General features: G+C 57.8%; 4 protein-coding genes across 4 annotated transcripts in view; 2 read left to right on the forward strand and 2 right to left on the reverse strand.

The window, feature by feature from the left end:
- Positions 1-5790, forward strand: part of VOLCADRAFT_92631 (uncharacterized protein) — a gene marked incomplete at both ends in the record, with an annotated part of 8508 nt that extends 2718 nt beyond the window's left edge. Inside the window, 9 exons of the mRNA XM_002951970.1 lie at positions 94-474; positions 844-878; positions 1885-2068; positions 2366-2585; positions 2771-2968; positions 3791-3888; positions 4376-4493; positions 5025-5187; positions 5775-5790. Of these exons, the coding sequence (XP_002952016.1) occupies positions 94-474; positions 844-878; positions 1885-2068; positions 2366-2585; positions 2771-2968; positions 3791-3888; positions 4376-4493; positions 5025-5187; positions 5775-5790 (1413 nt within the window). The remainder of the gene's footprint in view (positions 1-93; positions 475-843; positions 879-1884; positions 2069-2365; positions 2586-2770; positions 2969-3790; positions 3889-4375; positions 4494-5024; positions 5188-5774) is intronic.
- Positions 5791-6466: 676 nt separating this feature from the next.
- VOLCADRAFT_92632 (uncharacterized protein) lies at positions 6467-8627 on the reverse strand (the record flags this gene model as incomplete). Its single annotated transcript, XM_002952042.1, has 4 exons — positions 6467-6634; positions 6684-7259; positions 7467-7784; positions 8196-8627. The coding sequence occupies 4 exons, from the start codon at positions 8625-8627 to the stop codon at positions 6467-6469; spliced, it is 1494 nt and encodes a 497-aa protein (XP_002952088.1).
- An 805-nt stretch (positions 8628-9432) lies between these two features.
- On the forward strand, positions 9433-12503 carry VOLCADRAFT_75246 (uncharacterized protein). The gene is made up of 5 exons (XM_002951971.1): positions 9433-9702; positions 9778-10149; positions 10593-10803; positions 11051-11131; positions 11606-12503. Exons 1-5 carry the CDS (start codon positions 9665-9667, stop codon positions 11822-11824), a joined length of 921 nt encoding a protein of 306 aa, XP_002952017.1. The 5' UTR covers positions 9433-9664; the 3' UTR covers positions 11825-12503.
- Positions 12504-14110: 1607 nt separating this feature from the next.
- apg8 (autophagy protein) lies at positions 14111-15620 on the reverse strand. Its single transcript, XM_002952043.1, has 5 exons — positions 15472-15620; positions 15335-15390; positions 15193-15245; positions 15000-15118; positions 14111-14470 (listed from the first exon to the last, which is right to left on the reverse strand). Exons 1-5 carry the CDS (start codon positions 15515-15517, stop codon positions 14319-14321), a joined length of 426 nt encoding a protein of 141 aa, XP_002952089.1. The 5' UTR covers positions 15518-15620; the 3' UTR covers positions 14111-14318.
- Between the last annotated feature and the right edge of the window lie 137 nt (positions 15621-15757).

The following is a 15757-nucleotide window of genomic DNA, read 5'->3' on the forward strand; positions in this document are numbered from 1 at the left end:
TTCATTGTGGTCGTTGCTGCTACTGCTGCTGCTACTGCTACTGCTATTGCGCTTGTGCCTGCTGCTGCCCCCCCCCACCCCCCACGCGCCCAGCTGTCCCTATCGGCCTCCCTGGCGACATTCTGGCCCTCGCCACTGCTCCCTGCTGCGGACCCGGTAGCAGTGGGGGGCGTAGTAGCGGGATTTCCCGGTGGCGGAGGGGGAAGCGGTGGCGGAGGGGGAAGCGGTGGCGGAGCACCTACTCCAGCACCACCACCGGCAGCGGCAGTGCTCGCCTCCAGTTCAGGCAGCGGCAGCAGCAGCAGCAGTCCTCCCTCCCCCCCCGCCATCTCCCCCCCACTGGGGGACCACTGGGATAAGCTGGTGGCCCACCGCGGGGTGGCGGCCCTAGCCAGGGAGCTGCTGCCCGTACTGCTGCCGTACATAAGGTGTTGGGGGGTTGGGTTGGGGGGGTGGCAGGGCTCTGCGTGGAGGGTAAGTCGAGGGAGTGCAGGGGAAGGGAAGTCCGGACGTGCCGCCGGATTGGGGTTTCGTTTCTTTCTGCATGTACCGTACACCCGCCTCACCCCGCTCCTCAATTCCGCCCCCTCCCCCCGCGCCTTTCACCGTGCTGGCGTCTGTCCTGTGCTCTGCCCTGCCCCCACTGCCCTGCCCCCACTGCCCTTTCGTTTCTTTACCCCCACACCACTTCCTCCTGCCGTGCCCCACTTCAGGGATGCCACAGCTGCAGCTGGCGGTGGTGGCGGCGGTGGTGGCGGCGGCGGCGGTGGCGGTGGCGGTGGTGGCGGTGGTGCGGACCACCTGGTGTTCGCGGGTCACTCCCTGGGGGGCTCCCTTGCTCAGATGATATGGGCCATGTCCATAATGACCGGCTGCAGGTGGGGCTGGGGAGCTGGCGGGGCGGGTGGCTGCGGGGTTGGAGGAGAGAAACACGGGTGACACACACAGGTGGTCTTTGTGGGATTGGGCATTGCCGTTGGAAAGTACCGACCTGCTGCGAGTGCGGATGGGATGACCTGGACAGGGGCGTCGGCCGCTGTCGCTCGGTGGTTGTGGTGCTGGTGATGATGGGTGGGGGATTAGAGGGTAGAGGCCGGGGAAGGGGGGCGGAGGAAGGAGAGTGGGAGAAGTGAACAGGAGAGGAGGGTGTTTTTTGGGGGAGGAGGCTCTAATGTAGGGCCCCTGGGGGGCGGATCACATACCAGGTACGGCTCACACTGCCCTCACCTACCCACTGCGACACACACACACACACACACACGCACACGCACACATACATACATACACACATAGACACACACGCGTGCTCGCAGGTCCCCGGAGACCACCTCGTGTCACACCTTCGGCTCGCCGCCCGTGCTCGCCCACGCTGACGGCGGCGGCGGCGCGCGCGTGCTGCGCCTGCTGCACGCCCCCCCCGCCGCCGTGGTCAACTGGGTTTTGGAGCACGACCCGGTGCCGCGAGCCCTGCTGACCGCCGACCCGTACTTCGCGGCCGCACGGCGGGCGGTGCCGGGGCTCTCTGCGCTGCTAGCGCTGCGGGGGGCGTTGCTGGGGGAGGGGGCGGCGCTGAGCAGCGGCCGGTTCCTGTACGAGACGGTCGGGGAACTGCTGCTGCTGCGGTGGTCGGCGCAAGGTGCGACGTAGACTCGACTTTGCTCTGCCGGGCGCCGGGCTGGCTAGCTGGCTGATTGTTTTAAGATAGTAGGGTGTAAACGTGTCTCACTGTTCTTCGTGACATTTGTAGTTTGGAAGGGCGCACAAGAGGGGTAATGTGATTGGTTTATCCAGGGTCCGAAAGGCAACCGCGTCGTACATGGGTCGGTTGAGGTACGGCACGCAAACCCCACGGCCGGAGGCGGAACCCCCTCCCCTCCCCTCCAGTAGTCCCCTGGAAACGCGGTTAGCTCGCAACCGCTCCCCACTGCGCTTCATGTCCATGTCCGTGTTGGGGGTTGTTGCGGCGGCAGGGGGGTGCGAGGTGGTGCCCGTATCGGAGGCTGAGGCGGAGTCCCTGCTGCAAATGGCGCTGGATGAGGCCGTGGCTGCACCCGTGCGCTCGCTCCAGGTAGGTGGGCAGGGGGGTAGGGGGGTAGGTAGGGGGGTAGGTAGGGGGGTAGGTAGGGGGGTAGGCAGCTACCCGGGGCGGCGGCTCCAGACCTCACCTGATCTGGGTTTCTGAAGAGTGGCGAGGACTACTTCAGAGAGGATGTGGGGGAGTTCTCCAGGGGAGGTGTCGCATGTGGGGTTCTGGGGATGGACTCTCCCCCACATCCATCTATACCTCCCGAGCCTGCAACTCACACCCTCCCAAACCCCTACACCCCCCCTCATGGCCCCCGCCCCTGCCCCGCCCTACTGGTAGCACTGGTTGGACCACCACCACGCCTCCTACCACCACGACCTGGAGACGACCGCACTGGCGGCTTACAGGCGGCTGGTCAGGAGCCGGAAAGGAGCGGCAGCGGAGCAACAACAACAGCATCAGCATCAGCGACAGCAAGAGCATCTGGTGGATGGGGAAGAAGGGGGGAAGGGGGGGACGGTACGTGGACAGGAGCAGCAGCGGGAGGAGGGCGCGGAGGGTGCTGAGTCTGCGGTGGTTGCTCCAGGGAGCCGGGGTGGCGCGTCTGGCTTGCCCGGCCAAGCAGCGTCCGCGTCTTAGCTAGCTGACTGACGTACAGACGAACGTACGGACTGAAACGGGACTGGTAATGTGATTCGACAGCCTGACGGATCGGCACCTTGGCGCCTCATCTCCTCACTTCAGCGTTATTCGCTAAAATGGGTTGGATTGCACCATTCGATGGATGGTTGCGGGCTGTCGCTGCGGGTGCAAATTGGATGAAGGAATTCGCAGGTGTGCAGGAGGCCCCGCAGGGCGCAAACGGGGTGAAGAGGAAACAAAACCAGTCTCGGGACCAGGACCTGGGGGGGAAGGCGCACACGTCGTTGCTGAACCTGCTAGGTGCGCTCGGGGGTCAGATTTTGTAGTGTGGTGGCATTTGGAGGGCACTGCTGGAGGGCCCTCTGCCCGCCACACCACCCACTTGCACGTATATGGCTGCTGGCGCTGGCGTTGCTAGGGGGCCCCCTTTGGAGGGCTCGCCATAACACGACAGCGGCGGCAGAGGCTTACGGCCACATCTCTTTCGGCCACCAGCATCATGGGCACCAGCCAGCTGGTTTCATGTGCATGGGAGGGCAAGGGGGCCCCTGTGTGCGAGGTGGTGTGGGAAATGAAGCAAAGGAAGGGTTTGACCCTTGTGTGGGTCAGCCCCCTGCCGCTGCGCCTGCCGTGCCCGCTGTGTGCCTGAACCGGCGGGAGAATTCCTACAGGGCTTTGACGAGTTGTACGGACTATGGACGGGTGTATGATGTGGCAGTCGTCTGTGTCAGCGAAAGGATCATGGCATCGGGTGCGTCCTGGGGGTTGCCCTTGGGTTGGGCCTTGCGTAGACTTTTGTGGTCGTGTGAACCCCCACGCCCGGGTTGCGGACTGCATGACTTTTCCGCGTTGTTGTTGTTGCTGTTGTTGTTGCTGTTGTTGTTGTTTCGTTACTGGAATTGCTGTTGACGCTTGGTGTGTGTGTGTGTGTGTCTGCTGTTGCTGCTGTTGGTGTTCGCAAGCTGTTGGTTGGCTTGGTTTTGTGTTTTTGTGATACCGGGTTTGGCGCCTGGCATACATGAAGTGGGCAGGTGGCGTATGCAGGGGGATGGTGGTGCCGCGGTGGCCCACCCCGCCGTCGTGACTGTCATACCCCCCCCCCGGCGGCTCCCAGTTTCACAGGTCTGGGGGCTGAACGGGTCGGGCCTGCCCCCTTCGGAGTGCCGTTGGGCAGGGGTTTTGATTCACCTGGTGGTTTGGAGTTGGCTGTCCTAGCCGTGGTACGGCATACCTACGACACAGCGTTTGGGTTGTACGCGCGCGTGAAGCATTTATCTATCTATGTGTGGTCTCACACTGGTCGAGATTTCTCACTGTTGAAACGGCCTTCAGTCAGTAGTTGCGGCGGTGACATGAAAGGGAGTTAGTGCCCCTCGACGCGCTGTTATAATCAGACGTACAGAACAGCAAATGGGTTGGCCCCCAAGTCAGCAGTTCAACACGGGCTTCCCCCCAGAGGTAATGCAGTCCAACAAATATTTTAGCGCACCATTCAACATTACGATCTTAGGTGGCCCCCAACCCGCACAAATCTCCCCCACCGTCCTCGATTGGGGGGGTGGGGGGGTTGCGCGGCGGCTTTAATAGAAAAGGATGGTGGATGCGGGGGAGGGGGGAAGGAGGAAAACAAACATGCGCACACCACTCAGCAGTGAGTCGGTCTTAGGTTCGTTTTCGCCACATGGTTCGCGACATGGTGTCGTACAGGTGCCGTATATTTGTGGTCAACCAACACAGCAGAGGCCACAGACGAGACCAGACCGTGGTGCCGTACGATGCGCGCACTCAATCAGGCGACATGTTGACCAACCGTACTATGCGACGGGTGCGTGTCTTCCTCCGTCGTGTCCTCCTCTCCCTGGGCTCTCGCGAACATTGCGAGAGGGCAGGAAGCCCACCGGGTTGTGTCCTGGAGTGCCCCCGGCCCCCCCGCCGAGCATACACGCAGCCGTGCATGCCGAGCTATGCAGTTCCTTACGTTGCTGTGTCTGTATGTACGGGATATGCCCGGGGGCGCCCGAGGACGTTCGCTCGAGGGGGGGAGGAATGTAAGAAGGGATCAGCTCCCCTGGCATCTCCCAACTGAGTACTCTTTGCCTGGTGTTACAGTAGAAGCCGTGGACTTGGCCGTTTAGCATGCACAAAGTCGGAAGGGTCTGTATGTATGTGTGTATGTACGTATATATGTATGTGGCCAGGTTCAACATTTGGTGGATAGCAGATCCACCCCATGGGGGAGGAGAACAATCGACCCGATATCTGCACCGAGCTTGCCTGGTACGGGGCACTTGACTACCTGCCTGTCTGCGTGTGTGTGCGTGTGTGTGTGTGTGTGTGTGTCTCCATGTATATACAGACAGACAGAAAATGTGTTGTAGAAAATATTGTGCACCGCACCGTAACAAACAACAGGCTGACTATGTCACATGGCTCACCAAACGGCCGTATGCTGGCCGTACGCGGGAGCCAGCGGGCCGTACAATTATGTACGGCCGTACAAACTTTTACGACAGCTCCAGGTCAGGCCCCCATACCAGGGAACACAGCGGGGCACATTTCGCGGTTTCTCCCCCTTCTCTGTATCACCTCGCGGTACTGAACTCCCCTGAACGCCTCGGGAGGGGCCTGGGGGGCCCCCCTCTCTTGGGGCGGCGGAAGAGAACCCTCACAATCAGCACATTGCACATTGCGAATTGCACATTGCAAATTGACTATCCGGCAGATGGGAAGGGACGAACTGCACAGCTAGTAACCAGAGACACACACACCCATACTCGAAAGGGAGGTAGGTGCCAGGGCACATCCTTCTCGCTTCCCGAATGGTCTTCCCCCTTTTGCATTGCCCCGTCTGGCCATACCCCACTGCAACTCTCAAAGGTATTGCCTTTGCCTATGCACATACGTACACGCATACATACACACATACATATACACACAGCGACGTGCGCCGCAATGCGAGCTTTATGTCTTCTGTCTGTCTGTCTGTCCGTCTGTCCTTTCAACCAAAACCAACAACGTGATTAATAATGTCGAATACGAGGAAAAGCAACGTCGACACTCTTCTGATCTCGCACATACGGCGCACAAACGCGCGTGACATCGCCAGGTGCTTCAAGTCGTAACACAGCTAAAGAGGCGCATAGACGGTCACAAATGCCACGGCCAGGTCGCCAACTCTTGGCGTACCAAAGAGCGGCACTGCATGGGCCGCGAGGTGAAACCGCCTTCGCAGGCGTGCCGCCCGAAATTAATACATCCACCCCCGAATTGATCAGCGCGCTCATCCACAGCGTGCACCGACTGGCCTGGAGTCAGGCGCACTCAGCTGCAAGCCGACGAGCAGGACTATCCAGTCGTTTGCGCTGTGTTATTTTGCTCAGGATGACCGGGGGCGTGTGTGTGCGGCGTGGGGGAAACCGGAGTCAGGCGACCAGACGTCCACCGGCTGTCTCTGCCTTGCGCCTGTCGTTTTATTTTATGCAGGAGCATGCCGGCCCAGCGTCGCAACCATACAAAAGAGAAGCTGAGAGCATAAACATAAAACTTTAAATCGCGCAAACTTAAGAACTTTGAAAACATAGCAATTGAAAAGAAGAGATGGAGAAGGCTCACAAGGAAAGAAAATAGCGGCATGTGCATTTCGAACAAAAAATTATTCCCACGTATCATCATTCATGACTAACTGTAACTGTCGCTGCCATCCGAGCTGCCTGTAACGATTGGTTCGGCTCACAACATAAATACGCAAACCTGCTTACGATAAAAGCATAACCTTTTTGGAAAAGAATAACTTCACAGCTATGTCGCACAGGCAAGTCGCGCATCGAAACCCGATGGCAGCCACCTCAAGAGCTCCCAGTCCATCAGCACCTCCACGCGATGGCGCTCCGAGAGCCGCACTTCGGCTTCTGGTGCTACCTTAATGCAGCTATCCCAACAACAGACGACGTCGTCGAGCCCGGTTGCCTGATCAGGCAATGGGGCGTCCAGCATTGCCGACGTCTACTGGACCCACCGCCGCTACCACCGCACGCAGCTCCCCCCATTGCGGAGTCACTGCCTGCTCCTTCCTCTCAGGCTCCTCCGGCTGCTGCCCCAGAAACCGGCGGTGCTGCCAGGAATGCGGACCTCGCAACTGCTGACGCTGGCGGTACTGCTGCCGTTGCTCAGCAAGCTGCAGATTGCGCCGTACATGCTCGTCCAGCTCCTGTCGCATGCTCCATCCGGGACACACCTCCCCCCCGTATGCCGTACGGGTGCTCCCCGTGTAGCCGGCCCGTATCACCATCGCGGGACACAGCTCCAATCGCCGTACACCGTTGCGGCCGCCGTCCGGCGCGGCTGCCGCCGCTAGCGCCACGTCCAGTCCGTACTGCACCGCCAGATCGGTTGCGTATGCGCCGCCACCACCACCAGGGGCAGTAGCGGCCCCATCACCGCCCCTTCCCAGCTGTGCCTCACGCTGCGCAGCTTCCGCGCGGGTGGCGTAATCTTCGCCCAGCGGCACCAGCGCGAAGCGTACCTGACCCCCGGGTCCGTTGCCACCGGCGCCAAGCATCGCAGTGATGGTGGGTGCAATGTGGGGCCAGGCCTTGGCGGAGACGTACAAAGTGGCATGGAGGCGGCTGCAGCGCACCGCGTCGGAGACGCCGTGCCAGTAGTCGGCGAGGGAAGTGGGCACCAGTGATCGCAGCGGCAGCGGCAGGTAGTCGGCGGTGACGGCGGCGGCGGCAGCGGTGGCGGCCACCGTGGCGGTGGCGGCGGCAGCGTTTGGACCTGATGCTAGCGAGGCAGCTACGCCAAGGAGCGTCGCAATCCCTGGTGTGGTGCCGGGGGCGGTCATGAAGTGCGGGTCACGGTCGTGCAGGTCAGAGCACGAGCTGGCCGCACCAGGCCGTGCCTCATCGGCTATGGTGCTGGCCAGAGGGGCGGCCTTGGCAGCGGCCAGTCCCGAGAGTGTGCCTTCAATGGCGACAGGGCAGGGGGATGGAGCTGGCGGAACGGGCGTTGTCGTTGTTGTGGCTGAGGCGGCAGCGGTGGCGGCGGCAGCAGCCGGTGGGGTGGCGGTGGTGGACTGGTTGTGAGATGTGGGGACCGTCAACGCCTGGTCCAGCACCTGTGGATCGGGGAAATGCGTCGGGGTGTGTTCAGTCCGGGGGACCATGTGGATGGAATAATGTCATGGTTGGAAGACAGTGGATGAAATAATATCATGGTTGGAAGACAGTGTATGGAGCGAGTTAGTTACATAGTTAGTTGTGGTTCCATATTTCAATGGTTGAAAAGCAGCTGTTGGCGCGAGTTATTAGGACAGCTGTGTGTCCGGGCGGGAGATTTAGCGCTCCCCGCTGCGCGATGGAAATATTTGAGATCCTTTGGGCTTTTTAGCATGCAAGTGCAGAGAGGCATTGTGAAATCCAAAATGTTAAAGCTGATAAAGATAAAGTGACGCAATCGTAAGAACCAGCAATAGTCAAACGCGGCCGGTCTGGGATTCTGGCCATGTAACTGAAAGAGGGAGACGCACCGTTATAGGAGTCAGCCGAGATGGAGATTGCATGCTGGTGGGGGACATGGTACATGGAGGCTCCGCAATCGCCAGCGTGACCATGGTGCCGAAGCTTGAGAGCGCAAGGGCGGCGGCTAGTTCCGCAACGCCGATTGAGGCGGTTGAAGCCTGCGCTAGGAAGCTGCCCCGCGGCTTCGCAGGCGTGTCATCATCATGGGTATCATTAAAAATCTGGAAGTAATTGGTTTCTTGTGGAGCCGCAATTGCCCGAAGCTCTTGCGCGGCTATGTTGGGATGTGGGTTCAAGGCATGCTGCTCCTGCAGCAGAAATGATCGCCAGAGGTCTGGTGAAAGGCGCGGGCGACTTGGCGGCTTGACCTGGTTACTGAATAGATGCTGCGCATTTGACAGGCTCGCGTGGGAGAGACGGCAGAAGCAGCGCGCATACATCGTCGATGTGCAACTTCAAAGCCCAGTTGTGGCACAGCACTTGTTGATAGCTGTGGATGGATTTCAGTAGTAAACATATGACCAGCTGAGGGCGTAAGTGTTCACGTGTCCAAGGCAACGCGACGACTTGCGTCTTGACAGATGTGCGTAGGGAAACTTCCCGCCCAACTAGTCCAAATAAATACTTTATGTCACAACTTCGGACTTGGAATTATTGTTTACTAATCCATGGGCTTTTAAGTGTGTCTCCGCATTGCCGTGCGATGCGACACTGACGCTACGGTACATCACGGTTACTTTGCGAACGCCACGCCCAACATTATGGCGAGTAACCCCATTGTGCAGTAGTGTCAGAAGCTTTCATATGACATTGACATCAGCAGGGTTGGGGCGCTTGACAGGCGCATGTTGCATTCGCATGACGTTCGGTGTTCAGTTACATGCAACGACATCTTGACTCGAGCATTCGACCTGAAAGCTTCTTACTGCGTATAACATGCGCAGGAACACGTAGTTCATGCATTAAGTGATGAATGTTCAGTTACAACGCTTTCCGGGCCTAACAGCGTGCGTACCGTCCTTTACTGCAGCAGCATCGAAAATAGCATAAGCATCAAGCTCACATGAGATTTAGCTTAAAATTGATTGCAACATGTCGAACTCACGTCAATTTCACAAGCACAAAACTGCACACTGTTAAAGTGGGCCCCGAATGACCGGTTCGTTAGTACGTTCTAGGGTACGACTTCCAGCTGTGGCGGTCTGGAGGTTGTGATTGTCACTGCCATTTACAGTTTCTGTTTGGAGAATTAACAGGTGTCAAGAAGAGAAGCAGAGTGATCAACATCTATTTGGTCAGCGTAGAGCATAAGGATTGTCGATGTTCTGCTCCTAGCTTATGGCTCGATGAATAACTTTGAAGAAAACAATAGTATTCTGTCTAACTAGTGTCCTTCTTTTTGGGCTCTCGGTGCTGGTGTATGGACATCTGACCCAACCCTCAGCGATAAGGAGTTTTCCTAAACAATTCAGACAGCATGGAGGACAGTGAGGGGAGTGCAAATGGTCGAACCAAGTGGGTCGCGAAGCTCAACTATTAGCAATGGGTGGCGTGTTCACCGTCAGCTAAGTTATTAGCTTGTTCCTGTAGGATGCTTCCGCAAACATTGGTCCTTGACCATGTGTCTCCAGCCACTCGGCTGCTGGAGAAGCGGCGCCAAATGTTCGAGGTGCAAGAGGCTTTGGAAGCGCAGAAACTTGATTTCAACCGGAAGGAGGAAGTCTTCAAGCGGAGAGAGGAGGCTTTAAAGCTTAAGGACCTTGAGTTACAGGAGTCGCTCATTCGGTTCAGTAAATTCCTCCAGGAGAACGATTCCAAGCGTGCACGGGCGGAGAAAAAGGCAGCGGATGAAATCAAAGCGAGACTACAAAAGGAGAAGGAAATTGAGCAACTTACGGATGTCTTGGAAGAGCTCAAAGCAGAAAAAGAGCGAATCCTGGAGGTCCTTGAAAAGAACATGCGGTACGGCTATTCGTTTGGGGGTGTTTCGACCGTTGCCCGCGATATCCTTCTCCTATGTGGGCTTGGGTTCAGCCGCGGGGTATATGTCACACACACACGCAGGATATGCACATGTCTCTCTCTGTATAGCGCCGAATGTACTCCAGGACACCAGAGCTCACGCGGCTTGTGGAACTGCGTGTCGCGTCGAACTCCAAAACCCGCACGCATCGTTCCTCTCCTCTGTCCCCGCTGCCCTTGCAACCATAACAACCGCAAGCCCAGCTGGGCGCGGCCCCCTCACGTGTGCGGTCCCCACACCTGCCAAAATAGCTCAGCGAGGTACCCGGCGGGCATCCTGCGATGTAACGTGGTCATGCAGCAGTTTAGTACTGCGGAGGGCGAAAGTTTACCGCGGGTTGCGTTCGTCCGCCTGCTCGCTCTGCTCACCCTGCCGCCCTCAGGTATCAGCAGTACCTGGAATCCGTGTTGGAGGTGGCGGACGAGTATCAGGAGGTGTCGGACCTGCTGCTGCGCCACGCCACTCTGTCCGCCACCAACGCCGACCTGAAGGACCACCAGCGGCGCTGCAGCGAGCTGGCGGAGAAGGTGCGCACGGAGCTGCAGATCTACGTGAAGCAGAAGACGGATGAGATCCTCAACCTCAATAACCAGGTCCGAAGGGAGGGGAGGGGAGGGCGGGGAGGGCGGGGAGGGGCGGGAAGGGAAGGTGTGTGTGCGTGTGAGAGAGGGAGAGAGCAGAGGAGTTTATCGCCGCTGTGGTCGTTATCCTCCCCTCTCCCCCTTAACCCCCCTACTGCCTCTCGTCACCTCTTCCCCCGGGTGGCCCATCGCCTCTTGCATGTCTTGCGGGTCTCCCACCTCTGGTGCCCCCTCCCCGCCCGGTTATGGTGCTGCACAGGTTGCAAAGCTCAAGACGGAGCTGGAGGGCTACGAGGCGGAGGCCCTGGTTCAAGAAGCTAAAAAGGACTCGAGCTTGCAGGTGAGACTACCCCTGCGTGCGAGTGATCTCCCTCCTGCCCCTCCCCAGGAAGAGACTTGAGCCTGCTACCTCCCCCTCTTCCTCCTCCTCCCCCTCCCCCTCCTCCGCTTTGCTCCCCAGGGTGTCCCCTTCCTCTTTCTCTCGCTTGCCTTTCCCTGCCAGTCCCTGTCCCCTCTTTCCATATGCATACCACTTGTCTTGACTACCCCCTCAAACCCTCCTCCACCCTCCACCCACCTCCAATCCACCATGATGCACGTGGCCCTCGTCCTCCATCCAAGCCCTCTTCCTTTGCTATTACAGTCTGCGGCGTTTCTTCTCCCATCCCTCCTCCTTCTCCCATCGGCTGTAATCCGTTTTTTCCTTTCCAAACCCGAACTTACTTAAATCAACAACCAATCCACTTCCCGCTCCTCGTCGCGCCTACCTCTCCCCCCTTCCCGCTCCACTGCCGGGCCCCCTTCCCTTCCTCAGATCGCCAGCCAGCGCACTCTGGAGTACGGTCAGGTGGTGCTGTCCGCGGACAACATCTTCAACCGCTGCCGCTCCAAGAGCTCCATCGGTCACCCCGCGGAGTCCAATCCGCTGCACCAATTGGATGTCATCGGCAACTTCGTGTCCGACCTGGGGGTCATCATAAAGCAGTACAGGCTGGAGCAGGCCAAGCGCACACAAACGAGAACAGAGGAGTAGCGTGGGAGCCCCCGGGTCCGTGAAAAAAATCCTTGTGGCTGTGGTGGTGGTGGTGATGATGCTGCGGGGCTGTTGTCGTGGGCGTAGGCGCCCGATGGGTTCGGTTCGGTTTGCTACGAAGGGATGTATGGCATCATGTGTGGCGGATTGGGTATGGCGGCGGCGTGTATTCGGGCTGAGGATGTGAGCGGGGCACTGGGAGGGCGGTAAAACCGGCAGAACGCACCGAAACTACAGGTGCCACGAGAAGACACGGGAACGAACACCTTGAAGTTACCTAAATGTGTGGTGGTAGTTCTGGTGGTGGTGAGCGCAAGCGTTGCTGGAACTTCCCACCGCCAGTTTGGAGCAGGTGTGCGATGAGTGCACTAACACCGCTAGGTTTTGTAGGCATTAGCAAATTAATTAGTACTTGGATGAATGACATGGGAGGAAAGGGGCAGATCACGGGGATTTAACGGTGCATACGCTCTAGGCGATCGAGCAAACAGCGCACGCTTGTGCGAACGTGTGGAGGGTAGGTATGTGGCTGCCCCACTTGCGAGATCACCGTCGTGAGACCCGTGACGGGAGTCTGTGGGGAGTAGAGTCTGTGTGCCGGACGCATGCTTAATGACGGAACCAACCAGTGCAACTGCAACTGGTTTGCCGCTAGGCGTTACATGTATTTCTATCGTTTCGTCCAGTGCCCTCACAAAACAAAGTGCTTCCATCCCACAGGCAGTGCTCCCACAAACCAGCACTTCCACAAGCCAGCACGGAAGACCAACTGCCTGGGACCTTTTTACTCCCAAGTTTTTTGTAGTGCAAAATTGAATAAGTAGGTTTCTTGCCCAGCGAAAACATTTCAGGTCGAGCCACGGGTCGCCGGCGCTTTGCGCTCTGTCCCAAGCGACAACAAAAACCAACACAACGACAATCTCTCCCTGGTCATTCCATATCATTGTTGCATCGGCAAGCCCGCCTCAAATTACACGCGCCGCCTCCCGAGAGTACATCGCAGGTGTCCTCCAGAGCTGAGAGATAGCCCTTAAAACGTCCAGCCGGGACTGTAGCATGCAGTCCGTACTAATCCCACCCTAACTACCAGCAGCCCTACAGCAAAAGGTCAGCTGGGGAGTGGAGGGCGAATACGGATAGGTGGCGTCCGTATACGTCACATCAGTGACAATGTTAGGTACAGCACAGCTTAGCAAAACACCCCCGTCTCCCCCTCCAAAACGTGGGTCTAACGGCACAGGCGGCGCCTTGGCGTCTTTTGGGGTTCACACTTCCTCCCTCCTGATGCAATATCCCAGACCGCACCACACCCAACACAAGACACAATTGGCAGCAGCATGCGAAGTATTTGAGTCGCATGCCCTGTGACGCGTGTCAATGATCAAAAATGCGCTGGAGGGGAGGCCACTATGGGAAAAAGAAACAGCCGTGAGGTGAGAGAGCAAGCGGTGGCGGCGTCTTCGGCACCTTTTCAAAAGACGACAATGCCGCACGTGAGTGCGTGTGACGCCGAGCACGCATCGTCCCTTAAGCGCGCCAGCAAAAGAAGGACCAACAGAAGCCAACCAAAAGAACGAAGTACCCCGCAACATAATACCAGATAGCCCGGGGGCTCATCGCTACTTTTTACCACTACCACATTTTTACAAACACGTGTGCGACGAGCATCCCAAGACATACATGCACATCATGTGCAGCATTCGGGTAGTCAGTAATGGTACAAAGGGTCTCATAATTGCTGGGGAGATGCATCCCAACACACGGCAAAAGTAATGAGGAAATGTGTTCTAAACAGCTTCTAAATGCCGGTTCCTTACTACCGCCATGCAATCTGCTGCTGCTGCTGCTGTTACTCCAGAACTGAAAACGTCCATGGACCCAGCCATACTTCAGAAGGCGCCCACCAAGGTGAACAATGGCACCTGCAGCCGCATCTAAACCCGCGTTCGCGTCTACTACAACAGCAGCAGTGCATCATCACTTAAAACAACTCCAAACAGCGACCAACGTGGCAACCTCGCACATGGGGGTTGCGGGACGTCACTCCGCCCGCCCGGCAGCTCCTCCGCATACGAGCCAGGGCTCCAGGTGCAGCCCCAGAGCCCGTCGTGCTGGGACAGGAACAACGGGAGAGCATTGGCCGACGTTCAGAGATGAGCAAGGAGCCGAATGGGTCTCCAAACTGGTCTCCTACAGCTGCAAAGCTGCTCTTGCACGTGCTTCCGCTACTGCAGCTTCAGTTGTGCTGCAGCGTCCACCGTTGCTTTTGCTCCCGCCACCGCGTTGAAACAGCCGCAGATGTCATCGCAGTTGCCGTTAGGACCAGCAAATCATCATTTTCAACGAGTTCATGACGTATAGCTGTACTGCAATATGCCTCAGCCCCGTCCCGTACAGAGGGGAACAGCGGTCAACCTGGTCGGAAGCGAACTTCGTAAAACTGCAACGTGCAGGTCGCGGACCCCGCGCTGACAGTAATGCCCCGCGGCAGCGCCTACCCTTGAAGCAGCAGCTGCTCATTACCCTCCTGCTCCTCCCCCTCCCCCAGCGCCGCGACGCCGCCAAACGTATTCTCTCCGCTGTAAGTGATGTACAAGAAGCCGTCCTCGTCTTTGTGATCCTCGTAGATGGAGGACATCAGGGCGGCTGGGGGATAGGCGGGATAGGGGGCATGCATGGCGCGTGCGCGTGGGAAAGAGGTGCAGACTACAGACAGCACCGATGCCGCCAGGGAGTTGCTTCCGGCGGCAGCAATTTTGAGAGACAGCGTGCGCGTGTGGCGCCGCGATGCACTTTTGGAAGAAGGGTCAGCACCACCCAAGGCGGTACGTTCTATACAAAACTGAGAAACCAAGGTTGCGTTACAGATGTGTCGACGTGTACACCGAATCGGTTCCGTAAAAGTAACGTTGTAAGGACTAGCTCGCACGCAAAAGAAAGGCCGCAGATTTCTCCAAGTAGGAAGTGCAACATAGCCGTGGGGCGACCACCATGCTCGCAGGTTTCCGAAACCCAAGTCACGCGACCGTTTGCACGTTTACGGGTTGTCGTAACCTCGAACCACGCGGATGGGGTCACGCGCCCAATCTCCTAAACCCGGGACGGCGAGGCAGGGGGTACAGGGCAAGGGGCGTCCAAGGGATGTCCAAGGTGCTGCAGCGTCCACATAACCCACCTGTCGGTGGCAGGACGTTCTTCACGAATATAAAGATGGCCTTCTCGGGGCTAAGCTTTATCCGTTTTCGGATGACATAGACGAATTGCCCAACCGTAAGGTCCGAGGGCACAAGGTACCTTCAGGTGCCATGCCAGCGTCATCAGGGCCAGGCAAGCGGAGTTGCCTCAGAAACTGCGCACAACGAACTTACTTCTTCTTGTCAATGTCGGGAATATCGCTACGTTCTGCCTTTTCCACGATGACCTGTAACGAGCGTGAAAGGCTGCTCGTGAGCTGAAGACGACAAGGTGCGATATGCCTCGGTCCGCTAATCCCGCCTTCATGATACTCACAGGAATACGGTCAGGATATTTTTCCTTGATGCGTGCGGCTTCGGCTTTTCGCTTATCTGCATGGGCCGCGGACAGGCATGACAAGTTGAAGTAAACCCTAGAGCTTGCCCGAAGTGACGCCCACAAAATTCGCTTACCAATCGAGTGCTCTTGCTTAAATGTAAGTGGCCGTGTGTTAACCATTTTAACGTTAGTGGTTCCTAGAGATGACTTGTAAGCTGACAGGCTGAAGAAGTCAATTCCACTTTGATTCGGGATCGTTGAGGTTTAAGAAATTGTTTCCCAGGCAAGACAAAGCAACAATATTTACCACGCTAAGAAATCTCTGTGTATGTGTAAGTGACTTCCACGAAGACATGTAGTAGTACGGTCCCGGAGCCGCGATCAACAGCGAACCGATACAGGAAGTGAAGGCTCAATGTA

The sequence above is a fragment of the Volvox carteri genome, assembly GCF_000143455.1.
Source record: "Volvox carteri f. nagariensis unplaced genomic scaffold VOLCAscaffold_27, whole genome shotgun sequence".
Classification (NCBI taxonomy): domain Eukaryota; kingdom Viridiplantae; phylum Chlorophyta; class Chlorophyceae; order Chlamydomonadales; family Volvocaceae; genus Volvox; species Volvox carteri.

What these genes read in the sequence shown, in the direction of transcription:
- VOLCADRAFT_75246 (XM_002951971.1), top strand. Translation starts at nt 9,665, where the DNA reads ATGGAGGACAGTGAGGGGAGTGCAAATGGTCGAACCAA. An exon ending in AGTGCAAATGGTCGAACCAA is followed by an intron (nt 9,703 to 9,777) that starts GTGGGTCGCGAA and finishes TTGTTCCTGTAG; the next exon opens with GATGCTTCCGCAAACATTGG. An exon ending in GTCCTTGAAAAGAACATGCG is followed by an intron (nt 10,150 to 10,592) that starts GTACGGCTATTC and finishes TGCCGCCCTCAG; the next exon opens with GTATCAGCAGTACCTGGAAT.
- apg8 (XM_002952043.1), bottom strand. Translation starts at nt 15,517, where the DNA reads ATGGTTAACACACGGCCACTTACATTTAAGCAAGAGCACTCGATTG. An exon ending in TAAGCAAGAGCACTCGATTG is followed by an intron (nt 15,391 to 15,471) that starts GTAAGCGAATTT and finishes CGGCCCATGCAG; the next exon opens with ATAAGCGAAAAGCCGAAGCC. An exon ending in AATATCCTGACCGTATTCCT is followed by an intron (nt 15,246 to 15,334) that starts GTGAGTATCATG and finishes CGCTCGTTACAG; the next exon opens with GTCATCGTGGAAAAGGCAGA.